Source organism: Accipiter gentilis, chromosome 28 (assembly GCF_929443795.1).
Source record: "Accipiter gentilis chromosome 28, bAccGen1.1, whole genome shotgun sequence".
Lineage (NCBI taxonomy): Eukaryota > Metazoa > Chordata > Aves > Accipitriformes > Accipitridae > Astur > Astur gentilis.
In genome coordinates, this window is record NC_064907.1 from 257111 (window position 1) to 284633 (window position 27523).

The following is a 27523-nucleotide window of genomic DNA, read 5'->3' on the forward strand; positions in this document are numbered from 1 at the left end:
CCTTGGCAGAGGATGGAGCTGGCTTGGGTGGAGGGAGCCACACTATAATCAGGGTCATCCGGCCCACTGAAGCAGTGCTGGGGGCTCATCCTGCTCCTTGGCGTGACGGAGCAGAGCCATTGAGGAAGGAGCCAGCTGGCACACAGCCACCCTCGTAAAACACCACGGGCAGCCGCAGGCAGCTGGGAACAAGGGACCCTGACAGGAGGAAGGGGGGTGGCAGCTGCTGTGTGGTCCTGCTTTCCTGCACAAAGCCCATCCGTGCCCCAGTGAAGCCAGGTGCCCAGTGGCTCCCTGGATCTCCAAGCACCATCTAAAAGGCAGAATAAGCCTTGCTGGGGGATGGCTGAATCCCAGGCCTGAGGGATAGTCTGAAGCCATGGCTCCCCATCAGGCTTCCCCAGACACCTTGGTGGCAGTGGGGAGAGCCATGCTCCAGCTCTCAGGGAGTGCCGCTGCGGCCAGAGGCTGCACACCCTGCACAGCAGGGCACAAGGAAGGTGCCTGCCTGCTCCCCCAGCCAGCCACCTCCATGGCCACTGGCATCTTGGGGACCATGGCACATGGCCACCTGCAGAGAGGAGCGCTCCAAACACAGCCCCAGGAGCTCTCATGGCTATGCTGGCCACGGTCTGTGTCTGGCCCAACAGTCGCTGGCTGGCGTGGAGGAATTCAGCTCTGTGCAAACGTCTGGCATGACTGACTAAATCCTGTTTGGAGACTAAGCCCGTCCTGTCATGCTTTTCCCCTTGGGTGAATCAGCAGCGAAGCTGTGGCTGAATGCTCCCAAACATTCCCCAGGGAGGTCTCCAGGAGGGCCCTTTCCCACAGCTTCCAACAGTACCATCGTTCATCGTTTCCCCTCCTCGCCAGTCATGCTTCCGCATGTTCCCAAGCTGAAACGTGGCCCCCCAGGCCACCCAGCGGAGCACAACCATGAGATACCAAAAGAAGGGCAGGCCGAACCCATGGCCAGCAGCGCAGCCAGAGGGTATCACATCGCTTGGACTGCCCCCCCTCCCTCAGCCCCTCTGCAAAGCCGAGCGTCCACCTGTGGGCAGAGGATGCGCTAACACGGCCCAGGGAGAAGGAAACCCTCCGGTGGGTCCCGCGCCCCTCACGCATGGGACTGGGGGACGCCGCCGGGAGCCTGCCGTGCCTCGTGCTCATGCCGCCAGGGGGACCCTGGCAGAGTTTGGCTGTCCCTGGAGGGGAGGCACCGGCTTCTGGCCCCTTGCCGGCCCTCGCTGCAAAGCCGCCGGACCCCGAGAGGGGCTCTGCTGGGGGCTTTTCTGGGACACCGCCCCCCGCCGGCGCAGCGGCAGAGCACCCACAAACTCATCGCGGGAGGCGCGCGGGCCGCTGCTGCCCCCTGCTGGCGGCAGCCCGGCGCAGCACCCCCTTGCGGCGGGCACAGCGGCCCCCTGGGGGGCGGCCGGCCGGCAGCTGCGGGCCCCCTCCCGTGACCGGGGAGCAGGGGGGGCCCACGGGGAAGGGCTTAGCCGCCCTACAGGCTTAAGTGGCTCCGCGGCATGCGGGAGGGAGGGTGGGAAAGCAGCAACAGTGGCGTGCTCCCGACAGTGGGGAGCTGATGGCCGGTGGGAGAGGATCTGGCCTTTGCGAGCCAGGAAGCGTCCCAAGCCACCCCTCGGGCAGAGGGCTAGGGAAGGGCAGGCGAGGCACCCCAGGCCCACCATGAGGATGAGGAGGCTGGAGCAGGGAGATGGGGGCAACCACCGGCATTGGGAGCTGTGGACGCAAAGCAGGACCAGGCACCCCAAATTGTGGGCAGTGATTCAGAGGGCTTGTTGTGTGTGCTGTGCTAACCCACGGCTGTGCCGCAGAGAGGAGGCTGGGGATGAGCGAGAGCCAGGAAATCTGTGGAGGTAAGCAGGGAAGTCCAAGGGCAGAAGCTCCAGCTCTTAGTTTGAAGGCAGTGTAACAGAGGACAGCGTTTGCCTGTAGGTAACATACCATGCAGAAGGGCAGGGATAGTGTTAGGAAGTAGATTTCAGGGTCCTGCTGAAGGAAGGATCATATGAGGACACAACACAGCAACAGACACCCTGAGCACAATACCTGCCCTGCGGGGCTGTGCTCGCAGCTCAACGGCAGGCCGCAGAGAAAGGGGTCCTGGCTGGGCCTCTGAGAGCCCCAAGTCTCACAGGGGTGGGGTGGGATGGGACAGGACAGCATGGGGAAAAGCGCGAGGCGTGCCTCCTCAGCGTAGCTCACTTCTGAGAAGGCAGCTTGCCTGCTTCTCCCCACAGCCCTGGGCTATAAGGCAGCCAGGAGCATCCTTGTGCCGCTGCCTGTGCCTCAGGGCTAAGAAGGGCTCCTGGTGCTACCTTCCCAGGGGCTCATGGCCTGAGGCTGACTCGACACATACATCCTCAGCTGATAGGGACTCACAGACAGTCTCTGGGGAAACATGGCCTGCTCTGCTAACACCACGACCCAGACCCAGTAAATCTCCTTTCTGGCAAGCCAGAAAGTCAGCCCTGACAACAGCGGTGGCTGGCTTCTCATGAAGAACCCCCTTCTGAGGAGGAGCTGCAGGCATCATCTGCTCCCTGCCTTCTCCACTCTCCCCACAGCACCTGCCATCTCCAGTGGGTGCAAGCAGGTGGAAAAGTCTCGCCTGTCTGTTGCTAGTGCAGTGTCCTGGGATGGCAGAGCTGGGAAGCTTCACAGCAGGGCTGAGCTGCTGTGTGGTGTCCAGCAGTGCTGCTGCTGGCCCTGCTTTGTAGCTGCAGTCATGGAAGTGCTGGGATCCCTGCAAAAAGCCATGCTTCTCGAGAAGGAAAAGAGCTCCATGAAAGCCAGGCTTCCTGGTAAGCCCTGGAGTGGCTCGTTGCTGGTGGCAGCTCAGGCCAGGGCTGCCAGCTCTGATGCAGGACAGGCTTCTCTGCCACTGCTGCCCACATCCGCTGTCCCGTTGCTCCCAGTGCCGCCCAACTCGCCTTCAAGGACGCTTCAGCTGCTCCTGGTAGGGAGCGGGGCTCCTTATATGTCTGTCCACAAGATAGCTGGCGCAGCACAAGCAGGCCAGCAGCAGCACGTGGCCATGATCCTGTACCGCGCTTCACTATCTCTTACCACCTGGCCGTGCCAGCTTCCCTTGTTCCCTACCTTTCCCCATCCATTGCAGCCCCTACAGCACCTGATCCTTCCCCAAGGCAGCACCAGGGCATGGGAGGGATAGGGACAGTGAGCAGTGGTGGGGACCCTCTTTTCTCACTTCTTACATGAGAGAGACCTTTACCAGGGCAGCAGATCAGCACCCTGACCTTGAGACGCACCACAAATGTGGGAGCAAGGGCCATGCCATGAACCCTACACTGCCTGTACCTTCATTTCTCTCCCCTGCACGTGAGGTCAGGCTCCTGCAAACAAGCCTCAGGCTAAGCCTTCGGGCCCTGCGGGCAGCTGGGACCTCTGCACCAGGCCAAATCACACCAAGGGCAGCTGGGGCACGGTGCCCGGGGAGGAAGGAGCTACATGCGGAATGGTGCAAGGGTGGAGGGCGGGCTCCCAGCTCCCAGTGGTCAGCCTACAAATGGAAAGGGTCATGGGAGAGTGCCCAGCTACGGGGACAAAGGACATGCAAGAGGCAGACGGGGCTGCAGAAGAAGCCCTAGCAGGGAGGGGAGGGGTCGCACAGCCCCAGGGCCTCCAGGAACAGGGAGAGCTCCTCAGCAGTGTCCCCTATGATGCAGGCACCCCTGGGGCCGTATAGGAACATATGGGACTGGCAGGGCAGGGAAGGCTGGAACTGACACAAGAGGGTGACAGGGGCAGTAAGAAGTGGCTGTGCCAGTCGTGGGGTGACATCCTCACAGACAGGCTAGCCAAACACCGTACCCAGCTGGCTGGTGCTGGGGGGTGGGGGGGAGGTGTTTGCTGCCCCATGGCACTGTCCGGGTGCCAGCCATATCTCCCGGGACAGGTCCCCTGCCCAGTCCTGTGGGGGGGTCCCAGAGGGGGAGGAGAAGGCAGCACCACACAGTACAGGCAAGAGTGTGGGGCTGAGCGTGTTGGGGTCAAAGCATCCATCGGACAGCCTGCCACCCCCACAGCACCCCAACCCCGGCTGCCCTGCACTGCCACTGGATGGGTGCAAAGGTTTCCCCGGAGCGGAGCGCTGCCACCGTCGTTTCTGGGGTCCGCGCTCTGCCCCAGCACCCACCCACTCCTGTGGCAGCAGACACCAGCCCTTAACCCCATGCCCTGTTTACGGCCTGTGGTGGCAGTCCCCAGCCCTGTGTCCCAGCCCGTGGGACACAGCGCAGCGACCTCCTGCCCGGCCCGCTGTGGCCCGGGGTGCAGGCACGCTTGCTTACATGTTTTTTCCCGGAGCTGGCAGGCTCCTTCCCGCAGTGCTGCTGGCTGACAAGGCAGGATCCTGCACCGTTCAGGCAAAGGGCTGCCAGCAATGCCTGCCCGGGGCTCGCCAGGTCCTAGCGCGCTGCCTGCCACATCAAGGACAGAGCGCAGACGGGTGCCGGACAGCCCTCAGCCCCAGCCCAGGGCCGGCCCCGGTGCCGCCGGCACTGCAGCCCGGTGCTCCCACCCCTGCCTAACCCTGCCTCGCACCCTGCTCTGCCCCGGGTCCCCCAGCTGCAGCACCCACTGCTGCGAGAGGGATGCTGCTGAGGTCACCCCACTGCTGCAGCGCCGGCACGGGGATGCCCCATGCTTTGGCTTTTCCCCGTGTCTCCCCTCCTCCTGGAACAGATGGCTGGCCCTCCTGTCCCTGTGTCCTCCGGGGACCCTGCCCCAGGGACCGTCCCCCGGGGATCCCTGCCCCGGGAGGAGGGCATTGCTGTGATGTGAGTTTGCCCAGGTAAGGAAGCCAGGGTGCTAGCAGCCAGCCCCACCACTGCTGCTCCCTGCTTTCACACACACACCCACCCCACCCCCGCAGCAGGGCCAGGCTCTGAACCCTCCTTGCAGCCACAGGACCGGAAAGCTCTGGGTCCCGGCTGGGGTCCCAGCCCTCTGTCCTCCTGGGGTGGGGGAGTGAGGCAGTGGATGATGGCTCCAGGAGCTCAGCACAGGGCCCCAGCTGCAGGGTGACCTTGCAGCAGGACTGCCACGCAGCCAAAATAGGGGGACAAGTTGTTGGCTCAGCAAAGGGGAGCTTTGGAGCTGGACCCCCTCCCTGGTACGTGGGGGAACAAGGCACAGCAGGGACAGCGCTTGCTCTGCTCAGCCCCCTGCCTGCACCCTTCCCTTACCTTGAGGGCTCAGCTCTCCCCGTGCCAGCTGATGCTGCCTACAGCCTCCTCGCTGCCTGGTGCCAAGTGGGGTCGGGGCTTCCTGTGGCAGCAGGACCGGGGTCCGGAGGTTCCACTGCCCCAGGGGCCCTCCAGCCAGTGGGTTTCAGAGCCCCGGCGCTGGCTGGGGCTAGCTGAGCACGGCTCCCGCTGGCTCAGCAGGTGGAGGCTGCATGCACGGGCGGATTAGCGGGGGGGGGGGGGGGGGGGGAAGTGGCTTCTGCCATAGGAACTGCAATCGGGATTCGTCAGCGGGTTGCAGAGAGGCCATGCGCCAGTGCGGGGAAGGAGAGAGGGAAGGCCGGGGGCAGGCAGCTGTCCCGGGGGAACAATGCAGCCTGTGCAAGGGGGTCAGCCCTGGGGACTAAGAGGGGTGCTGCAGGTGCCATATCATCCCTGGGATGGCAACACCTCACCAGTGGCACATGACACCCCACGCTGCTGTGCTGGACTTGGGCCATGGCAGGACACTTGCTCAGCCCCCACCCCACCATAGGTCTGCATGCCTTCAAGCAGAGCACCCTGCCCCCTCTGCCGGGCCCCTCAGCTTCTCAGGAATGAATTGGCGCTTGCCCACAGGCTGCTCTCCTGGTATGTGTGGCTGGAGCTGCAAATGTTGTGTCTCAGCCTCCTCCCCAGCCCGGCTGGGGCTGGCCTCCTCCCAGGGCACCCCACCCCCCAGCCCTGCTGTCCCTCTTGCCTTTTCCCATTAAAGCAGCACAGGCAGCCGAGCTTTGGTGCTGGAGAAAAACAGGTGCTGGAGCCAAGAGCAATGGAGCCAAGGGGAGGGTGGGAAAGCACAGGGGAAGCACAAAAAGCACACCCATGCCCACATAGCAGCACCCCTTGCTGCCATTTCCTCCCACCCCTCATTAGGAGCATGGAGAAAGCTGTTCTGCTGGTGACAGGGGCATGCCTACCTGCTCACTGCCTGTCCCCAGCCCTGGGGACTCTGCAAGAGGGAGGTGGGGTGGCAGGAGCATTTCTCCTCCCCCAGCCCTTGCTGCAGAGCTGGGCTGCAGCCAGCACTTCTATTTTAAGCCCCACAACATGTATGAGGAGGCAAGGGGAGTGCACGTCTGAGCCTCTCAGCCTGCTGGGAAGAGGTCTGGCTACCCACAACCCTGGACACTTTGCCTTCTCCTGCCGGGGCTGGTACATTCTCAGGGCAGGTTGGGCCAGCTCCTCTTCCCGCTTTCCAGTGCAAGCTGGAACTGGGGCAGCTGCAGCCAGTATAGCCTGGTGAAGTTATTGCAAAGTATCTGGGTTGCAGGAAGCCCTGGGGGTCTGGTCACACTCCCCTGGCCCCCTCCATGGCACGCAACATCCACCTGCCATGACCTGTGCCGGTGGCCATCCTGCAAGAGAGGAAGGCTGGGCAGGCCTGGCAGGGCTGTGCAGGTAGGAGGATTTGCTCTGTGGGCAGCAGTTTCTCCGTTGAGCTCCTGTGGCAGGGAAAAGGGGCCCAGGTGCCCCATGGGATTAGCTGGGCTGGGTGCAGGCACAGAGGAACCATGGGACAAAGCATCCTTGTGAGAAGCATAAGACAGCTCAGGCTTCTCCCTGAGCAGGGCTGAACTCTGCTGCAGTGGCCCCTCTCATCTGAAGCTCCCCCCATCCGTTACCAGGGACCACCCTGCAGAGCCCCTCTCCTGTGTTGAGAGGTGCTGCTGGGGGAAGAAGCTCCCAGACTAAGTGTCTGTTTCTTTTTTAATAAAAACACCCCCCCACACACACACACACACACCTGCTTGTGTTGCATGTTGGGAGGATGCCTGGGGAACCAGTAGCACCCAGGGAGAGCACCGGGTGGGTGGGCAGGCAGGAGGGGTGCTCAGCGCCAGGCTGAGGCCAGGGGCTGTGGTGGCTGGGGCACGGTGCAGCACCGGGGCTGGCTGGAGCAGAGCCACTTGCCACAGCCTCTCTCCCCCGGGGAGGCAGCGAGCAGTGAGTTGGTGCTGGGAGTGGCGACCATACCAGGATGGCACCCAAGAGGAGGATAGAGGGCAGGCTAGGGCTTTTCTCCTCCTCGGTTGGGGCTCACTCCTTCTTCCCAAAGAACTTCTTGAAGACAGATTTGTTCTTGGGCTGAGGGGGACTAGGGGTCTTCTCCCCCAGCATGTCCTGCGGGCTCCCCAGCCGGGCCACAAAGGAGTGGCAGCGTGCCCGGGGCACAGCTGGTGCTTGCTCCCCAATGTACAGTGTGACGGAGTAGCTGCTCCCAGCCTCCACCAGCTCCTTGGGCATGGCCACAGGGGTGATCTTCTGGTAAGTGGCTGCAAAAGACAGCAGTCAGTGGGGAGGGGAAGGTGCCAGCAGGTGCTGCCAGCCCCCCAGAGCCGTCCTCGAGTGGGGGTTGCAGCCCAGGGCACAGCGATGTGGGACCAGGTGGGTGCTGGAGCAGCATGGCAACTGTCCTTGGGTGTCTGTGGGGACAGGGCAGTGGTGCCACCTCCTGGCAGTGACAGCAAAACCAGGGCCATACCTGAGGTGAAGGAGTAGGACCTCCTCTTGTTGGCCACGAGCCCATAGTTGTCATCTGGGCAGCTGTTGTCCCACAGGCCAGGGACCCCCCTGGGTGACCACTGCTGCTCCCTGTGTCTGGCCCCACGAACATCCTCTGAAGCAGAATGGAGACATGTTGCAAGGCAAGGCCTCCATAGGACACCCCTGTGTCAGCCCCAAAGAGGACACGGAAATACATGGTTATCCCAGGAAGTGAAGGGAAGTAACTGGTCCTTCCCTGAACCCCATTCCTGGGCATGGGGCCCTGGTCCAAACACCAGTGAGTTCAAGACTGACCGACAGCCGTCAGCTTCCCCCATTCGGCTCCCTTGCACCTCTCTGGGCTGGGGAGAGGAGTCGGGACGGCAGGAGCCCAGCCAGGCAGGAAAGTCACCTGCTACTGCCACAGACTCATTGGCTGGGCCATCCTGGCTGCCTAGAGGCTGCTGCAGCTGGGCATTTGAGCAGGGCAGCACCACGATCTCCTGGCTCTTGGTGGTCGTGACCTGATGATGTCCCTGGAGGTAGGAGCTCCCAGGGCTGGGGACCTTGCTGAAACTGGGAAGCAGCAGAGATTTAGCAGACCAGACTGGCCCACCGATGTCCTGCTGGAGCAGCACACAGCGGCAAGCATGTGAGAGAATTGTAACAACAAGACCTGGCTGGCTCCTGGCTACTCACCCCCCAGCACCACTAGTACCCTCAACACGGTGTGCTGCCGCCTGGAAGTAATCCACTTCGGGGAAACCTGGGGGCATAGCAAACATCTTGCTGGCAGTGCACAGGACCATCTCATAGAGCCAGCCCCAGCTCTGCATGCCTGTGCTGCATGGCTTGCCCCTCCGATCTCCTGCTGTAGTGCCTGCTCTTGGTCCTACCAACCAGCCTAGGATTTCATGGCGGGGCCTGAACCCCCTCGGGTATAGGCACAGCAGTGGGAAGACCTCAATATTACAGGTCTCCTTGCCTGAAGTGCGGGCAAGGGGTTTCCAGACCCCACAGAGGAGATGGAGGAAGAAGACCAAGGCACAATTATAATATTCCTGACACTGGCTTTTTGCTGCTGAGGCTCCACTGACGTCAGTTGTGCTATTCCTGATTTGTAACTGTGTATGTGGTATGGAAACAAAGCCTCCAAATCCTTCCTGGCAGAGAACTGCTGTTCCCGATACAGGTTGAGAGGATGCCCAAATCAGAGACAATGCTGTGCTGCTTCTCCTCTGACCCCCATGATTCACAGGGCTCAGCAGGGACTGCACACCCATGGTAACTGCACATAGCCAGGCCCCTGCTCTGCCAGCAAGGTTCTGCTCACCTGAGTTTTGCTGTAGCTTGGAGACCCATTCATTCATGAGGGGCTGGGAGGGGGCCCTCAGGAGGTACTCGGAGCCATCCCGCAGCCTGGGGAAGGGGAGAACAAGTCAGCAATGAGACAGACATGGGGTATAGATACCACAGCCCCCACCAGCTTAGGAAAGAAGGGAAGCAGGTGAGAAAGAAGAAATCCTCATCTAGGCACTAGACTGAGCTAGCCCTGCCTGGGGGTATTGATGTGAATCTACCCAGCAGTGCAAAGTCCCCTCCACCTGGGAGGGGTGCTGTGGCTAATACCCCAGTTGCACTGGAGGGTGACTCACTGTAGCCTGAAGCAGTTGGTCTTCTTCATGTACTCAGCATCTGGGGTGCAGACTGCCCCGGAGAGGTTCAGGGGAAGGGCGACCACAGAGCTCTGCAGCACAGGGAACAGCAAGAGCAATAGCAGGGTTGGTAGGCTCTGCCTTCCCCAGCTGTGGGGGCAAGGGAGCCCCACTGCCAGCCCCCTCCCACATCACCCTGCTCTACCCCACCGTACCTTGAGGCTGTCCCGGCGGTCCTGGTAGAAGCACAGCGTCTGCCTCATCAGCACAGCATGGAAGAGGCCCCAGGCCCGGCAGCTGGCCTGTAGGATGAAGCAGAGGTCAGCTGTGATGCCAACAGGTTTGGGAAAAGACAGGCAGTCCCCTGCCACTCAAAATGCACCCCAACCCTGGTAGGCTTTGCTCTCCCAGCATGGCCAGCAGTACTGCCACAGTAGTGCCAGGAGCATCCCTGGCTTCACTCCTGCCCCAAAACCTGGATGGACCCCACCATGACCAAGCACCCCAGTCCCAAAGGAGCCCCACAGCCATGCTTGTACCTTCCTCCCTCCAGTCTGCAATACGTGCTTCCTTTCCAGCGTCCCCTCCATCATCTGAAACTCCATTTTACCAGGAGGGGCCTGCAAGGGGACAGGGGATGAGTGAAGCAGCACTAGGGCCGGCAGTGCCAGCTCAACCCCTGGGCACATGGGGTCATTCTGACCCATCCCCAGTGGGCAATGCCAAGGTGGGCATGGGACAACAGGAACAATTTTCTGGCCTCGGCAGGGGCTGGGCTGTTTGTAGGCTTTACGGGTGAAGTGCTGCCTTGCTAAGGCTGAGGGCTGGCAGGGGAGTGCTGCAGGGACCCCCAAACTGAGCACCTAGCTCTTCCCCACTCTGCCAGCGGGAGCAAAGGGACCACCACAGTCAGGGAGTCCCCAAACAGGTCATGTTTGCTGGAGCAGGTATCCCAGCTGCTGCCTGAGGCATCCCGCAACCCCCTGCCTGACCCTGAGGGAGAGCCCCTGGGCCACAGCTCTCACCTTGCTGCCCTTCCTCTCTTCTTCCCCATGCCTCCGCCGATCCAAGGCACCGGGGCTGTCCAAGGAGGCTGCGGACACCAGCTCCTCCACACGGGGGGACACCCCGTGCCTGCTGGGGCTGCCACCTCCGCTGTACCCCACACCAGGGCTCTTCTCTCCCAATGGGCTGTGGAGGAGCCGGGCAGCAGTGGGAAGGGTGAACTTGGCCACTAGCACGTTGTTGGCTGACGAGAGGATGAGGGGCCTGGCGGCAGTGGCATCGGGGCTCAGCAGGCTGCCTGCCCCACTCCCCATCTGGTGTGCACAGCTGCCTGCCGGCAGGCTGGGTACCTGCTGCTCACCCGCCCCATCCCAGATGGCCTGCAGCTCCTCTTCTTCTTCCTCAAACTGCCTGTGGGCAGGGTGGCAAACCTTCCCGGGGCCTGACACAGGGCTGTGGGGCTGTGGGGACCCCAGCGCCCACTCGAAGACAGACAGCTGGGTGGGGGCAGCAGGGGAAGCTGGGGACCTTGCAGGCTGGCCACTGCCAGCTGGCTGCTGTATGTGGGCAGTGCCAGGGACGGCTCCTGCCCTGCCTGGGATGCTGGCAGGGGACGGCCCAAGCTCCAGTCGAGTGGCTCTGTGATGCCTGGCCCTGCCAGTGGTGCCAGGGCTGCCATCCTGGCCCAGCTGGGCAGCCAGCTCATCCCCCTCCCAGCTGACCCACTTGTGCAGCACACCAACATGGGATGGCCGGCTTGGCCTGAAGTCCAGGAGGTCTTCACCGGCACTGCTGGGGTGCCGCGGGCTCCAGTGCTCCTCCCCAGCGCGGTGTGCCCTTTGCTGGCTGTAGCTGGGGTTGAAGCTCACCTCCTTGAACCACGTTCCTCGCTCGCTGTTAGGGGATGTCCCCAGCCCCTCACCAGGCCCCTGGGGACTGTGCCCATCCACAACTACTTCCTCCTGCCATCCAGCCCCATGCATGCCTGTGGGCTCCCATGGCCTCATGCCCCAGTCCTGCCTCTGCTCCTGCCCCTCCACCTCCTCCTGCAGCACTGCGGCCCCTCGGTGGCACCCCAGGACCACCGTGTCTTGGGGCAGCTCTAGGCTGAGCACGGAACCCAGGGAAAGGTGGGGAGACATGGGTTTTGGGCCAGGGAGGCGGTCCCGGGACGCCACCCCGCACTCAGCATCGATATCCTGCACCAGCGGGTTCCTGACATAGAGCAGCAGCTCTCCGAGTGGGGCTCCAGCAGCGGCTGCTGCTGGCCCCCCCTTCATCCAGCTGCATTTCTGAGGCCATGTGTTGCTGGGGCCATGGTGCTCCTCTGGCGCAGGCTGCAGGGAGCTGGCACCCATGATGCCCTGCAGCGTCAGCAGCCGGGCCTGCTCGGCCCTTGCCCGCTCCCGCTGCTGCAGGCTGTCGAAGAGGGAGCCCACCCCTGCCTTGGGCAGGGTGTGGGAGGTGGCCGTAGTCCTGCTGCTGGGTGCCGGAGGACGGTGGGTGACAGCAGGCAGCTGCTTCACACCAGAGGTTTTCCTGACCTCCACTTGCGCCTGAGGACACAGAGAAAGAGAGAGGGGTGACCCCCATGGCTAGAGCCTCTGGCACCCTGTACTGACCACCCCCTCTCCATGCTGCACCTGGGCAAGCAGGGAAGCAGGGGGAAGCAGGCAGCCAAAAATGCTCACTAGCAGCACATGCAGAGCTGGGAGCAGCACAGCTTCACCTCTGCCCCTCAAGGGCTGCTCTCACCTCAGCACAGGCAGGGAAGAGGCAGGCAAGGGAACCTTTGCCCATAATGGAGTCCTGCAGGTGCGGTGCAGTGGGGGCTGCCTGCGCCATATGGCTCTCCCCCTGCAGCACTGCCCTCCAATCCCCTACTTCTGGGTGGCTACTGAGACAGCAGTCACTGCCCTCAGGCAGCAGAGTGGGCAAATTCAAGGGCAGGGGCTGAGGACAGCCCCTTCCCCTCCCCTTCGGCACAGACACCCTCTCTAGCCCAGCTGCAGCCCCTTTCCTGGGTTTCCACAGATGCAAGGATGAAAGCAAAGGGCTTTGCCTGCAGGAGCTGAAGCAGTGTACCCCCGTACCCCTTAGGCTGGAGGGTGCCTGTTAGCAAAACTCTCCTGGTAGCCTGGCAGCCCCTTGCCCTGCCTCAATGACCTCTGGCCTCTATGGCCCCCTGCCCTCTCCCTTGGCTACCCAGCCTAGCTGCACGGGGCCCAGTTGCAGCTGCCCTCAGGGCTCCTCACACACAGCCATTTGCGTGAGCTCTGGAGCAACAAACAGATGCAAGCCCCAACAAAATACTGGGCTTCCAGCCCCAGGGTTACTAGCCATGCAACCCAGAGTGAGCCCCCCCCAAAATGTGCACCCTCACATGGCACCATCCACCCTTGCCCCCTTCAGCTGGCTTCACAAGGGACTGCTGCTGCCCCCCAGCAATGGAGGTGGGGAGGTTCTCCCACTGGCTGCCAGCTCACCGTGCCTCCTGTGGCCACCAAAACCACTTACCCAGGGGCCCAAACTGCAGCCAGCCCTGTCTAAGCCCCGTCTTCACATGCCCCAGTGCCCACACTCTGGAGCCCACAGCACTGGGAGGGTTTCCCCTCTCTTGAGGAACCACTGCTGGCAGGGCACAGCAGCACAGCCAGGAGGGTCAGTAGCAGGTGGATTCACGCCATGCAGCCACTCTGCCCAGCATGCAGCCTTCCCCAGGGACGTTACCTCTTCCACCAGCTGGTGAGGCGGCTTTCTCTTTCGCTTTAAACTACCCCAAGTGTTTCCTAAAAGCCCCTGGCAACGCTTCCAAAAGGTTTTACAGCCTGGGGGTTTAGTGGCAGGGAGCTGAGCGGGGGAAGAGAGAGACACAGAAAGAGTTGAGGGCAGAGTGGGTGAGGACCTGCAGCAGGAGAGCGCAGGCAAAGTGGGTGGCACAAGCTGGTCCTCAGCCCTTGGGCATCGCTCGGCATCAGCACAGCCAAATGTCCCTCTCCTGAGGCTGACAGAGCCCCAACAGCTCGCTTGGAAATGGCCCAGGGAGGTCCCAGCATGGGGGCTACCCCATAGGCCTCAAAGCCTTCCAGTCTGCATGGCGGCAGAACTCCGGAGAGCTGCCCTAGCTGCACAGTGGTGGCTGGCCCACAATGGGTGCTCACCCATAGTTCTGCTGAAGCTGCCTACCGTCTCCCACGTACCGTCTGCAGCACCTCCTCCCCTGGCCGCTCACTGCCGCCCACTGGCTGCACCTTCTTCTTCTCACCCTTCTTGCCAATGCTGAGGATAAGGTTGACCGTCCCCGCCAGCCCACTGGGGCCCCATGGTGGCAGCAGCAGTGTGGAGGTATCAGCAGGATCCCAGCTGACAGACTCCTCAGGAGGTCCCACACCATGGGGTGTTGAGCTGCTGGGTTTCCCCCAGCTCTGCTCCACTCCCGATGGGGCATCTGAGAGGGGCGATGCTGGTGGGGAGATGGCCACTCCTGCTGGCTGCCGTGGCTCCGATCTTGGCATGGGCTTCAGGAGGGAGCAGGGCGTGAACTCCACTGGGCTATGGTTGCTCTCCAACTGAGGCTGAGCACACAGGGCATGCTGCTCCTGGGGAGCCAGGCAAGAGAGGGAAATGTGGAGGAAGGACTGCCAGGGCCAGGCACTTTCTCAGGACAATCTTCCCTTTGCCCTGCCTGAACCCCAGAGAGTCCCAGAGTTACTGGCACACATCCCTCCTCTATTTCTGCACCACCCAACTCTGTCCAGTGCCTCTGCTACCCTCAGCCTCGAGGCTGGTCCTGCTCCCCAACAGTCTCATCGTGGCTGGGTACTCACTTGGCTGGTGGGGGACATGCCTGAGGGGCCTTTCGGGTCCCTTCTGTCCTCCTGCTTGCTCCCCAGGTCCCGCTGACGCCTCTGTGCTCGCCAGCGCACCAGCACCCAGCCCAGCATGCTCTGCAGCTCCTCCAAGCGCTCCTTTATCTGAGGGGAGGAGAGATGCTGGGCAGCCTGCAAGGACCCTGGGCCCAGGGACACTGGCCCTACTAGGATACCTCATTACAGAGCAGTTTAGGAGTTTTTTGGGAGTGGGATACAGTCAGTCACATCATCTCAAGTCTCAGCATCCATTGCTGGGTGAAACCCCTTCCTGCCCTGAGCAGCCCCAGGGATGCATGGCCAGCCCCATCCCACTCACTGGGGCTCTGCACCTGCACCTTGCTCCCTCCTCCAGGGCCTGTCCCCAGAGGATTTCGGGGGGTACTGAGGCTCCCCAACCCCATTTCCCCGTCCTTACTGTTGCGCTTAGGTAGTGCTCCTCAGACACCAGCTGCTGCCCTGATGCCGCCAGTGCCTCAAACTCCTTGAGCTTCCCTTCGATCCTCCTCTCCAGCTCCTCACATGGAGTCTCCAGAAGGCTGTGGCCAGTTGGGCTTTCAGAGAAGATCCGAGCCCGCGTGTCCTCCGTCCAGGAGCTGTGAGCACATGAAAGAAAGGCTGAGGGGGCTGAGGAACGACCCAGCCCCTCCCTTCCTGCAGGCCCCAGGAAAGCCATTCCCATGCTCAGAAACGGCTGGAAGCAGCTCACTAGGGTAGTGGCAAGTGTGGCAGGGTAGGGGAAGGTGCTATGGGGCTGCCCCATGGCAGGCAGCCCTGACACAGCCCTTTGTTCCAGGGTGCCCATGGTCTTGCCTGGCTGCAGCTCTGGCACTGCCCACATACTCACCAGCAGCCCATGCTCTGGCAATGCCATGCTCTCACCAGCTCCCCCCCAACCACCACAGAGGCAACGCCAACAGCTCATCACCACTTACATCATGGCTAAGTAATCCTTGAAGAAGTGCCGCAGCCGGCTAGCCTGCTGCATGCGGGCCCGGGTCTCCTGTAGCAGCTCCTGCAGCCCTGCCCAGGCCCACAGTGTCCCCTGCACCTCCTGGCTGATGGGGCACAGCCGAGCAGGGCAGAGCTCTTGCAAGCGAGCAGCTGCCCTCTCCAGCTCCTCCAGCTTCCTCTGGAGGGTGTCCGATACCACACACTAAAGATCACAAGGCAGAAAAGGTTCAGGATGCATCCAACCACTCTTTGCCCAAGGATGGACTCCCCTGCGCTTTGGGATGCAGGGACGGAGGGAAGGATGGAAGGGAGGATGCTGGCACAGGGGCTGCAGGAAGTGGGCAGAGCCACCCTTGGTAGGGAGGATGGGCAGAGCAGAGGGCTGCCTGGTTTCCCCACTCTGCTTCTGTGAGTCACCTCCCCACTGGCGGGAAGATGAGCAAGGTGCTGACAGCTGGGCAATGGCACACGGGAACTGATGCAAGCTCTCTCCCCTTGCCTGGCCTGTGCTGGCAGAGGGGAGTGGAGTGGTGCAGAGCTCAGCTTGGCTGGAAAATTCCAGCCCAGCCCACCGTGGTGTGCCAAGGCTTACAACACCTGGGCCCCTGGGGGCCAGTGCCTCTCTGGGACAGCCCCAGCCAGCCAGGACACCTCCCCACCATGGGCATGGCCGGCCACGTTCCCCGGGTCTCACCTCCAGCTCCTGCTGCTGGCTCAGCAAGGCCTGCAGCCCCTGGAGATCCTTCTCACTCTTCACTGTGGTGAAGCCACTCTCTGCTTGGGCAGTGTCTCGAGCCAGCGCCTCGGCTCTGCATCGAAGGGTCTCCAGGCATGGGGATACCTCCGCCACCTAGATGGGCAGGGTGGGGGGGGAAGACAGATGAGCCCCGGCGTGGGACCTGTGCCACTACTTGCCACGCAGCCCCAGCCCACCCCAGCCTGGAGGCACCCTGCCATGCGCCTGCAAAAGGGCAGGGAGGACCAGCCATGGCAGAGATAGCGATACCAGCCTTGCACAGAGTGGTCCCCATATATACCAATGCCCTTGTGTCCCACTGCAACCAGCCAAAGCATGTGGTCCGTCCCAACTAGCCAGCATGTCCAACTGCAGGTAGACCACGTGGCTGCATCCCCAGACCCTCCGCCTCCATCTCCTACCAGGCGTTCCAGGCTTTCTGTCTCTGCCGCCACCTCCATGACCCGCTCCCGCTCCTTCACTGCATCATTCAGCACCTCCACGGCCTCCTGCAGCTCTCCCAAGGGGCAGCTCATGTCCTTGCTGCTCAGTGGCTGGCTGGCCTGGGCTGAGAGCAGGGGAAAAGACCCCTGCGAGCCACAACACCCACTCCCTGGCTGTAGCCAACAGAAACACTGGGCATGAGGGAGATGGGGAATGATCCCCCAGGCAGCTGGGCTTGAGAGGGGCACCCACAGGGTCACCCTGCCAGCCACAGAACAACCCTTGGGCCGGTCCCAGGTGCTGGGTGATCCCAAGGGACACCTGGCCACGCTGCTCACCGCTGCAGGTCCCTGCTGGCTCTGTGCCTCTTCCTCTTGCAGGTCCTGCAGGAACTCAGACAGGACTAGGGAGTCACGCAGGTCTGCTGCCCGGCGCCGTAGGGCTGCCTGCACATGTGCCAACCTGTGGGGACAGGCACCTGTCACAAGTGCTGGCACCCTCTGCGCCTCCTTGGGGTGAGCATCCTCCTCCCTGCTCATCCTGGGGACCAGAGAGGAGGAACCTTCCCTCGGGACTCACTTCTCCTCCACCATCTCCACCTTCCTCTGCATCTTCCTTGCCCCATCATGCTCAGCGGGTGGCTCGCCCACTGCTTCCTCCCGCAGTGCCTGGAGCTTGAGGCCACACAGCAGGAGCTGCCTCTCCAGCTGGCCCATCTCCTCCAGGTCGCAGCGCAGCTCTGCCGGGCTTCTCATGGTGGCTGGCTCCGAGAGTGACCCGGCCACAGCTTGCAGCCACCGCTCAGCCCGGTCCAGCTCCCCCACCAGCCTCAGTGCCTGCGGGGAGAGTGGGGAACCCATCAGCCTGGCTCTGAGCCACCCAGGGGAGGCAGAAGCCATGCTGCCACCCCACTGCGTGTACCTGGGGCACCAGCAGCTTGGACAGCAAAGTTGGAGCAGCATGCAGGCTGCAAGGTCAGCCAGAGATGTCGGTGCTAATGCTGCAGCTCCAGTCCCCGTGGGCACTGGCTTCGCTTGCCAATCCCCAGCAAGCTGCTGGATTGGGGCATGCCCCTGTGCCCACCCCAGCCCTGCCTCCGTGTACCTTATCGATTTCCCGCAGCACGGCACCGTTCTCCTGGTGCTTCCTCTGCAGGTCCTCCCACAGCTCCCCCAGCTCCCGCAGCATGGCCTCTACCTGCGGGCTCCCCGGGGGTCCCTCTGGTGCTGGCTCCTCCTGGGAGGCAGGGAAGGTGGTTAGGACAGGCCTTGCCTGGTGTATCCCCACCCCACACCCAAGGGGGCTCACCAGGAGCACAGCCCTGGTGCTGGAGCTGGAGTCCAGGGGCTCCCGCTGCATCTGTGCTGCCTCTGGGCTCTCCACATACCCCACTGGACACAGGGGGACTCTGGGACACATGCTGTCCTTGTGCAGGCACACAGTCTGCTGAGGAGCAGAGAGACAAGATGCATTAGTGCCCAGACCAGGGACGGGCATGAGTGCACAGGCATGCATACCCATGAGCAAGCAGGAGGGCATCCCCCTCGACACTGGCTCCCCTGGCTGGGCTGGGAGCAAAGGGGGTTCTTGGGGAGACATTACCACGTTCACTGCCTGACAGACATCCTGCAGCTGGGCCTCTGGCTGCTGCGTCCCCCACTCAGCCTCTGTCTCTCTCCTCCTCCCGCAGAGAGGGGGACAGTCAGGATTGCAAGGTCCCCCCTTGCACAAAGGACCCCATGTCTATTCCCTTTGACTCCATCCCACTCCTCACAGCTACCTCCACGAGTCAGTACCTTTTGCTGTCCCCGCTGTGAGGGGGCTGCCCTGCTGCTGGGGAGCCAGGGCTGCTCTCCTCTTCCATCCTATTCTCCGCCATCTTCCTCGGCACGTCCTTCGGCACCTACAGCACAAAAGCTCCCATTCCTCCTTTGCCAGCCCAAAGCAATTATCACTTTGTCCCAGGCCTGGCACTTATCACCTCCCATAGGTGTTGAGGCCAGGTCACAGGTGTGCTCAGCTTGGGCTTTGCCCAACTCCTGAACTCCTTTCCCACAAGCTCCCCCATATTCCTGAGGCAGAGGTGCTGGAGATGCCTGGAGGAAGGCAGTGCTCACCATGCTCCCAGGGCCTCTCGTCCATTTATCTTCTGCTTCCTTCCCTCCAGCCCCACAGCTGCTATCGTCTCCTCGGGGCTCTGCACTCCGAGCCATAGCTTCGCCCACTGGGGAACTGCCTGCCAGGGGTGGAGCCTTCTCCATCCTGGGAAAGGGGGGCAAGGGAGGACCAGGGGTGCAGAGGATGGAGAAAAGAGCAGTGTTAAGTGGAGCTGGTGCCCCAGAGAGCCTGCTGGGGTTAACTCAGGTCTTTCCCCAAGCCTCTGGCTCCAGCACTGGGGGGACAGGGTTGAGGCCCAGGAGCTCCTGCCGCACTGTACCCTACCTCAGCACCTGCTGGAGCTGTGCCCAGCTCTCCTTGACATCTCGGTGCTTAGGGGTGACTCGGGCTGCCAGGCTGGGCTGCAGGCTGAGGAGCTGGGACACAGTCACATCCAGCATCTGGAAGAGAGAGAGCAGCTGGGGAGCGATGACAGGGCTGGCAAGGGATGAGCCACCGCAGCCGCGGTGCGAGTGTATGATGGCAACCCACCTCCAGCCCTGCGGGGGCAGGAGAGGCAGCAAGTGCCAAGTCCAGTCCCCTGCTGTCCCCGGGGAGGCTCCCCCATCCATCACACAGCCCTGGCCACCCCACACGGCTGTAGGGTGCCCACTGAGCCCCCAGCCTTGGTGATGCCAGTGCTGACCCGGGAAGGCACACATCCTCGCTCTGCTGGCGTGCTTCCCAGGGCTCAGAGGATGAGGCAGAGCCTTGCACTTACCATCACCTGGCTGGCTATATCCCTGACATCCCGATCCCGGCATGGCTCACCCTCCCCTGGCTTCCCTGCACCGCAGACGCTCCTCTGCTGTAAGAAGGAGCTACAGTCAGCAGTGCGAGGTGGATGGGGACCTGCCCTCAGCTCCAGCAGAAAGGGATGCTGCAAAGCTGCGCTTGCCACTCTGGCTCCCCTTCTTACACCAGGATCCATCCCCCAGCTCTCTCCCTGAGCTCCAGGCTGAGGGTCCTGGGACAACAGCAGCCCCCATGCAGGGGTACGAGAGCGAGGTGCTGCCCACGCAGTTTCGCTCTGGCCATGCAATAGCCCTGCACCAGGCTGACCGTGGTTCCAGTGCTGATACCTTGGCATGGATGGCCCTGAGCAGGGTATCCGCTTGCTGGAGGAAGGCAGCCACCTCCAGGGCCAGATGCAGAGCCTCTTGGTGCTCCTTCAGGTTTCCCTGCAGCCGCAGCCACCTGCGCGGGTGGAAGGGGAGAGGTGGAGGGCAGCCTGTGCCCCACTGGGTAGCTGTGCAGAGCTGGGGCAAAGGGAGGCAGGCGGGAGGTTTGGGGGGTCCTGCTTCTCAGCCTGTCAGGTCCCAGCACCCGGCTCAGTCCTGATCAGCCTGTGTGCCCTCCACTCACATTTTGTTGAGGTGCTTGCGCCGGGCTGAGATGCTCCTGCTCTCGCTTTTGCCTTGTTTCTCCAGCTTCTGGGCCAGGCTGTTCAGCTCCTTGTGCAGACTCTGGAACTGCTGCTCCTCCTGGCCCAAGCAGAGAGACAGACATCAGCATCTGCCTTCAGGGACCTGCGCCATGCCCCAGCCTCATGGGGTTTGGGGTCCCCAGCATGCTGGCAGCCCCCCAACAGCCTCTCACCTGCTTCAAGTCAAGGATGCGGCGGGTGAGCTGGACCTTGTCCGGGCTTTCCTGCAGGAGGGCTGCCAAGGAGGGCTTTTCCTCCTGGGCCAGGGAAGGGTATGAGAAGGCAGAGGGACAGCCTGGCTGTTCCTCTCCCTGAACCACACTCCCCACACCCCACACCTTGTGCCTGATCCATGCCTCCAGCCGCTCGGCTTTCCTGTTGAAGTCTTGCAGGCTCCGCAGCCCCCCGAGGGTTTTGCTCTGACAGGCAGCCGTCTGCTTCAGGAGCTGCCACTGGTCCCACAGGGCCAGCAGCTGCTTCCGCACTGCCTCAGCGCTGGGCCTCGCCCGCCACATCAGCTGCTCGCCCATCTGTGGGGAGAAGGGACCCACTCAGGGTCAGGGGCTCCCAGGGACCCTCCACTGCAGAGGGCCTGGGGACACAGGTGCTGCAGGGAACAGGTGTGCCACCACCCAGCCTCACCTTGTTGAGCTTTATCAGTGTGTTCTCAAAATCCTTCATGTCCCACTGCAGGGTCTGAGCCATCTCTGCCCAGTCCTGGAGGTCGCAGCCATCCTTCAGGTCCCGCAGCTTGCCTTGCACCCAGCCCTCCGCCTGCAACGTGGGAAGAGCCACGTGGCCAGGCGCCTCTGCCAGACCCCCGAGGACACGGTTTCAGGGACCCAAGCGCAAACCCCTGCAAAGCTGTGACAGGGACTGAAGGGCACCCTTTTGGCTGACAACCCGTTTGTTCCAAGCACCAACAGGCTAGCAAAGGGGGTCAGGACAGCATCAGTGGCAACGGGGGTGGGAAGGCAAGCAGCATCTTCTTTCCAGCACCTGTCCCAGCCCAGCAGAAGCTGGGGGGGCCCCCACACAGGCCAATCTGGGGGGGTCTCTGCACGGGACATCCTTGCATGAAGCATCTCTTCTTCCTGCACTTTGCTCCCTGGTGCAAGCACTTGTGCACCCTCCCCAGCATGGTGTGGAAGCAGCTCCCCCACGCCCTCCCTGTTCCCGTGCCACTGAGGAGGAAGAGGGGCTGGGAGGAGGAGGAGGATGGGGGACGGGAGGAGCGTGCGCACGTGGGGAGGAAGCAGGGCCCTGGTGCAGGCTGACCCCCTCTCCCTGGGGCTGACAGCCAGGGAGAGGCAAGCCAAACATGATCTCATGCCACAACCATGGCTTCGCTCGGGGCCGGGAGTTCAGCCCTCCTCGCTGTGCACCCCACCCAGCAGCTCACGTGAAAGGCTGCTGGTGGCCCACCCGGCCCCGCTCCCCATGCAGCCCCTTGGGCGGCTGCCCCAGCTGGTCTTACCTGCAGCATCTCCCGGTTGAACTGGGCTACCAGAGGGCTCGGGTCGAGGAGTGGGGCTGCTCCTGCACTGCTTCGCCCACCACATCCTGGTGCCATGGTGGGTTCCTTGCCCTTTGGGGTCTCTTTCTGGGGTGACAATGCCGGAGATCCTGCCAGCTAGGGCAGGCAGAGGCAGGGGGGTCAGTGCGCCACCTCAGGGAGCCCTCCCCCTCACCTCCCAGGAGTGTTTCAGAAACCCAAATAAAGTATGTCAGCCTGCCTCATCCACGATCCTACTCCTTCACTGACATCTTTGGGTTCTCACCCAGCTCCCCAGGGCAGAGCTCCCCTCCACCAAGGCTGTACCAGTGGCTTTCACAGTTCCAGCAGGAGGTTGCCAAGCTGTTCCTCAGCCCTGGGTCCTTCTGGGCTGGCGAGATGACACCCAGTACCTGGGCTGGTTCCTGCACCTACTTTGGAGGTGGATGCGGTGCTTGCTGCCCCCCCAGCCTGAGGCTGCACATCCCTGCAAGGAGCACTCATGTCTGTGGCATCTGTTTGGTGTCACCCTGGGGGACACCGCCAGGGGACGCAATGGGGGAACTATGGGCCAGGTCCTAAATGAGCTCAGCCCACCACTCCTTCAGGGGCACTCAGAGACCCCCATGCCAACCAAGTGGCAGTGGGGGCAGAAAGCGCAGCATTTCCCGAGACACAGCCTCACGGGTGGCCGGTGCTGACAAAACCCTCTGTCAGGGCTCCAGCTCCACCGGGGGTGATGGCGAAGGTCAGCCAGCGAAAGTGCTGGCCCCCCTCCAAGCTCAGCCCCGGGCCTAGCTGCAACGCAACAGCCACCTGGACACTCACTTCCCACCCTGCTGCCTGGGGACAGGGACCTGACCGCACACTAACTGGTGGCAAACAGGAGCCTGAGCATCTTCAGGAGAAACCTGAAGGTGCAGGGCTCACTGCCTCCTCTCACCAGGCAGAAATTGCTCCTGGGGCCAGCCTGGGGCAGCCCTCCCTCCCCAAGGGGGCTGGGTGTGAGCTGCCCCGTGGGGTCCCAGCTGCACCCGAGCCCACTAGGGACCAATCTCCCAGGAGCCTGCAGAGCAGTGGGGTTTGGGCAACTGTTTCAGGCTCTCTAAGCACTCTGGCATGTTCTGCCCTGCTGACAGCATGGGAGTCACTTTTCAAAGCCTTTCTGCCTAACCACAAGAACTACAGAAATCCTCTGTCGTTTTTTGTTGTTTTTTTTTTTAAATAGCAACATAATTCTCAGGCCCTCCTGCGACTCCAGGATCTTCAGTCTCTTGACGTGGCCAGGGCTGGAGGAGCCCCTAATCCAGCTCCCTTGGAAGTGATAAAACCTCTAGGCACTGGCCTGGGGGCTGACCCCTTGCCCTGTCATGCCCAGCTTGTCCCCTTGCTCATTTAAAGCGGTAAGGCTCCCTCCGTGCCCAGGCACATCACGAGTGGCTACCTCACTTGCTCAGCCCCAAGCTGTGCCCCTGGGTCAGGCCCTCCTAAACAGCAAGGGCAGAGGATGTACCGCATAGAAGGGGGAACCTCTGTCCACTGGAGAGCAGAAACCACCGGCCTGGGGGCTCCTGCTGCTCATCCTCCGCATCCACGCCCTTCCTGAGGAAGACCTAGAGACGGGAAGGTGCAGCCATGAGCCTGGAAGTGCTTGACCCTCCTAGCAGCTGAGGGGACAGAGGAGCGTGCACCCGCCTCCCCCTGCTCTGGGCCAGAGGAGGCTGCCAGCAGTACTCAGACACCACTTGGCCAGGCTCTTGCCTGACCCTCTTGATGCATCCAGGCCAGGCTCCTCTAGGCATCACCTGCAGCTCCTGCCACGTGTTCAGCCAGGAGCAAGAGCTCCTAAGCTTGCTTTGCTCAGTGCCTTCTCCATTTTAGCTCCCCACACACACACCCTTTTTCCCCTTGAATTGACTCCAAAGCCAGCAGAAACCCATCCAGTGGTCACCACTGGCCCCTGGTCATCTAAGGATGCTTGGAGTCAGACCCCCCGCCCATCTCCAGGACAGCAGAGCAGAGGCGCGAGGGCACAGGAGGACAATAACCCCCAAACCTCTCAGCTGCTGATCCCTGACCTCAGCCTGTCTGGGAAGCAAGAGTTAAAGGGGTGGCTGACTCGCAGGGAAGGGCTTCCAGGGGACAGGGTGAGGGTGGGAGCAGGAGACACAGGAGGAAGGAAGTCCAGGAGCTTCGGCCAGGCACTGAGAGGAGGTCCAGGATGAACTCTGCATTACCTTATCCTTAATGGAGCCCAGCCCCAGGAGAAGAGGTGCGTGGGGTTGCTTGGATCATGCACAAGGGCAGTCACTCTCATCCTCTACGAATGGATCGTTTCCTGGGCTGTCAGATATAGTGGGCCAATTTAGGGACCTCCTTCCACTCCCTCCCTGGAGCCACCTTGCTGCCTCTGTAACAGCTGTCCACACACGCACAGGGCAACACAACGTGGTGGGCAATGTGCGCTGTCCCGATACCCCCTCCTCTGAGACCACAGCAAATGGGATGGTGGATCAACCAGAGCTGGACCTAGCCCACCACCGCTCAGACCACTCCAGACTTGGGACAGTGTCCAAGGGGGAACCAACCCAGGCAAAGCAGGACTCCCTCTCTGCACAGAAAAGTGGCTTCCTACCATCTCTGCAGGACTGCAGAAGAGTCCCAACGTGGATGGCAGCCGCCAGCACTAGAGCTGCTGCCACCAACAGCCCTATAATCCCTGGAAGACCAGCACCACCACACCTTTCCAGGGACCTGCAAAGCCCAGCTGGTGGCTGCAGAGGACAGACCACTGCACCACGCCACAGCATCCCATCCTGAGCAGACAAAGCAGGCAGGGACTGAGGCTGAGTCACGTAGGCGCAGCAAGAGCCCAGCGTGTCTGGCAGGAGGGTGCCAGAAGAAGGCACCCCCCGCCTGACCGCAGGGCTGAGAGGTTTGGATGCCTGTTTAGGAAACGGCGGGGAGCTAAACGTGAAGTGTTTATGGGGCATAAGTCCCTAGGAAGCCCTTCTAGGCTGCAGCGTCCCACATGGGCTGCAGCCTGCGAGCCTTCCCCCAGGGCTCAGCTGTGGGAGACAAGCCTGCAGGTGACACAGGACCTTTATTTAAAGTCCCCGTCTCACAATCAGCCACAGGAAAACAGGGCTGCCGGCACAAGGATGACTTCATCCTTCCCGTAGAGCTGCTCCACGGGGACTGTCCCCCCCCCCGCCCAGTCCCTCTGGCCAGAGCCGGGTCCTTGCTCTGGCAAAACAACAAATTTTCACAGCCACCGAAGGCTGGGAGAAGGAGCAGTGCCTTCCTCCGCATCCATAAGGTGCTGTGCTAACTGCTCCCCAGCAGGACCTCAGGCTTCACGACTTGAGCAAATCCGCACATGAAATGAGTGCAGTGGCCTCAGCTTCCTCCTCTGCAAATGCTTCATTCCCTCGTTAATAGCAAAATTAACACAGCACACAGCACACGCTGCGTTCCCGTAGAAGAGTAGGTGCCAATGACTTCCCATGAGCAAGACAAGTGAGGCCAGACCCTCCTGGGCTCCACTGTGCTCATCCTGGAGTCCCCTATTCCTACAGGGCAGGAGCGAGGGGCAGAGCTGGGGGCCACACTTGGGAAAGCCCCAGTGTGCCCTGCCCAGGGGACAGCGTTCCCTTCTCTCCTCCGGCTGCCATCCCACTTAACGCACACTTTCCCCTGCACCCTGGCTCTCCCTCTCTCTCCCAAAATTCCTTCTTGCAGCCTGCCCCCCCTTCCAGCTCCACCCCTCCCAGGCTGGACAGGCAGGAAGGGCCGATCCTGGCAGCCTCCAGAGAGTCCCGCACCACACCACTGTGCTGAGCACGTGTCCCTACCTTATATGAAAGGGGGGGAGCCCTCATGCCGATGCCCCTTGGGCTGCGCAGACTCTGGCCGCCCAGCGAGAAGCTGCCTGCATGCCGGAGGAAGCGGCAGCTCTTGCAAGGCCGTGCCTAGCCTTTATTGGCAATAAAGACAAGGGTTTTGGCAGTGGGCTGAGCGGCTCTCCCTAGCGCTATCCTGCTGGGAAACCAGCTGTTGCAGGTCAGGGTTAAATCCCAAGGAGTTCCTGCCTGCTCTTGCCAGCAATGGCGAGGTCTCTGAACTGCCTTCCGCACCATCCCAGCCACACAGGGGGTCTCCCAGGCTCCTGCACTGATGCATTCGGACCTCCACACCTGCTAGTGCTGAGACTCGGAGGGTGGGGTGCCAGGAGCCCTGGGTCCTGCTCTTAGCCTTGTCCCGGCTCTGCCTGGCTGCGTGGCCCTTCCCTTCTCCCAGCCTCCATTTCCCCTCTGGTAAACAGGAGAACAAATTCCCAGCTTCCTGCACACAACTGCATCATAAGCGAGCATCCCAAGAGCTGGGCCCTCCATAGCCAGGCTCTGGGGCAGAGCTTTTCTGGGTCATCTCAGCGCTAGGGAAAGCTCGTCTCCAGCTCACCCGCAAAGACCTCCTGCACTCCAGCCTGACAGTACAGAGAAGAGCCCTGGGGTACATGGGAGGAAAAGCAACTACCCCACGAGCCCTGTAGTGAGTGCTGCCTGCGGGGCACGGGGACAAGGCAGCAGGGATCCCCAGGACCTACCCGTCCCTTGGCAGCCAGGGACGGGGAGCTGCAAGGAAGACGGGGAGAGAGCAGGGCGCAGGGTACAGGGAACGCTTACCTTGAGCTGAGCTTTCCCTGTCCTGCTGTTGTTGTTGTTGTGGTTCCTCTCGCCGCCGATCCGGGCAGGGTCCCCGGGTCCCCCTGCGTCCCCCGCACCAGCCTCCCCATGCCAGTTGGACAGCGTGATCTTCTTAATGGAGCGGGCGAGGAAGTTGCGGTTCAGCTGCTCCTCGTCGGTCGCCCCATCCTCGCCGGGGCTGGGGCTGCGGCCCTGGCCCGCGGGGGCGGCGGGGCCGGCCCGGGCTTGGGCCAAGTAGAGGGAGATGCGCTCGTTGAGGCTGCGGCGGAGGCCGCGGTGGTTGTCCAGAGCGGAGGCGAGGGCGATGCCGGGGCAGGCGTCCCCGGAGAAGTCGGCGGCACACTTGGGCAGTGAGAGCTTGGTGCTGATGGTGAAGGGCTGCACCTTCCGCGCCGTGCTGCCCGACATCCTCGCCCTCGCCGCCGCCGCCGGCGGTGGGCAGGAGGGCAGCCAGCGGGACCGGCCCGGGCACCGTGGGGCGAAGCGGCAGCGCGGAGCCCCCGCCCCACGGGAGCGCCGGTGATGGAGACGGCCCGGGCGGCGCCGGCTCCTTCCCCGGAGCGGGCGGCGGCGGGGCCGCCCCTTCCCGCGGGGGCGCTCAGTGGGGCGGCCCCGCGGCGGGGGGCAGCGGCGCAGGGGGCGGCCCGGCTCCCATGGCCGGAGCGGGAAGGCGCGGGCGGCCGGCCGGCAGCGGCTGTCTGGGCGGACCCTCCCGCCCCCGCCGGGGCGCGTTCCCTCCCCTGCCCGGGGCCCTCCTCCCGCGGCGGGCAGGGGAGGCGGGGGAGAGCCGCGGCGCCCTGCCCTGTCCTGCCTTGCCTTGCCTTCCCTTCCCCGGCCGGCTTCAGTCGTCCACCTTCTTGCGCAGGTTGAGGAGGCAGAGCAGGCAGGTGAGCAGGGCCTGGCGGCTCTCCCGGGAGCGCAGCCGGCGACCCAGGCGGCGGAGCGGCGGCAGGAGGCGCTTGCGGGCCAGCGGCAGCAGGCGGGCGAGCAGGGTGCGCAGCAGCGGGGCGGCCAGCGGCGGGGCGGGCATGCTGCCCCCCGAGCCTGCGGGCGCACCGTCAGCCCCCAGCGCCCTCCGCCCCCCGAGGTGCCTCGGCGGATCGGGGGGTGCCCAGGAGCTCCTCACACTTAGGACCTTCTGACCCGAGCGGGATGCAGGAGGCCGAGTGTGGTGCTCGGGGGTCCACACACCTCTGGGAGCGGGGGGCTGCTTGGGGGAGGCTCAGGGGAGAAGCACTGGAGGGGACTGCTCTCCTCCCCACCTATTCCCCTGGTCACTCTTACCCTCCTTGGGGTCCTTCCTGCTCCGG

The 27523-nt window shown here is 62.8% G+C and overlaps 2 protein-coding genes across 13 annotated transcripts in view; both read right to left on the reverse strand.

The window, feature by feature from the left end:
• Nucleotides 1–5386, reverse strand: part of LOC126051446 (heat shock protein HSP 90-beta-like) — a 41611-nt gene extending 36225 nt beyond the window's left edge. Inside the window, 1 exon segment of the mRNA XM_049830673.1 lies at nucleotides 5241–5386. The gene's annotated coding sequence lies outside the window, so the exon portion shown is untranslated.
• A 1604-nt stretch (nucleotides 5387–6990) lies between these two features.
• On the reverse strand, nucleotides 6991–26781 carry LOC126051620 (spectrin beta chain, non-erythrocytic 5-like). 12 transcript variants are annotated; one of them, XM_049831087.1, is made up of 32 exons: nucleotides 26193–26781; nucleotides 21490–21645; nucleotides 20655–20786; nucleotides 20351–20542; nucleotides 20186–20269; nucleotides 19952–20070; nucleotides 19669–19783; nucleotides 19308–19391; nucleotides 18872–18987; nucleotides 18547–18691; nucleotides 18226–18332; nucleotides 18032–18107; nucleotides 17738–17875; nucleotides 17534–17665; nucleotides 17009–17265; nucleotides 16768–16891; nucleotides 16408–16602; nucleotides 15944–16099; nucleotides 15231–15451; nucleotides 14714–14891; nucleotides 14254–14400; nucleotides 13627–14025; nucleotides 13157–13276; nucleotides 10447–11982; nucleotides 9961–10041; nucleotides 9637–9723; nucleotides 9422–9513; nucleotides 9100–9185; nucleotides 8466–8532; nucleotides 8179–8342; nucleotides 7765–7899; nucleotides 6991–7555 (listed from the first exon to the last, which is right to left on the reverse strand). In XM_049831087.1, the coding sequence occupies exons 1-32, from the start codon at nucleotides 26619–26621 to the stop codon at nucleotides 7320–7322; spliced, it is 6306 nt and encodes a 2101-aa protein (XP_049687044.1). In that variant the 5' UTR covers nucleotides 26622–26781; the 3' UTR covers nucleotides 6991–7319. The 12 variants fall into 12 exon arrangements, with proteins under 12 accessions (XP_049687044.1, XP_049687045.1, XP_049687043.1 ...); XM_049831088.1 differs by having other exon boundaries at nucleotides 17738–17872; nucleotides 18035–18107; nucleotides 19308–19394; XM_049831086.1 differs by having other exon boundaries at nucleotides 18035–18107; nucleotides 19308–19394.
• Nucleotides 26782–27523: the final 742 nt, after the last annotated feature.

Coding starts and splice junctions, on each gene's coding strand:
- LOC126051620 (XM_049831084.1), bottom strand. CDS start 26,621: ATGTCGGGCAGCACGGCGCGGAAGGTGCAGCCCTTCACCATCAGCACC. Junction 20,787..21,489: donor TCAACCGGGAGATGCTGCAG/GTAAGACCAGCT, acceptor CCCACGTTGCAG/GCGGAGGGCTGGGTGCAAGG. Junction 7,556..7,764: donor GTCCTACTCCTTCACCTCAG/GTATGGCCCTGG, acceptor TGTCTTTTGCAG/CCACTTACCAGAAGATCACC.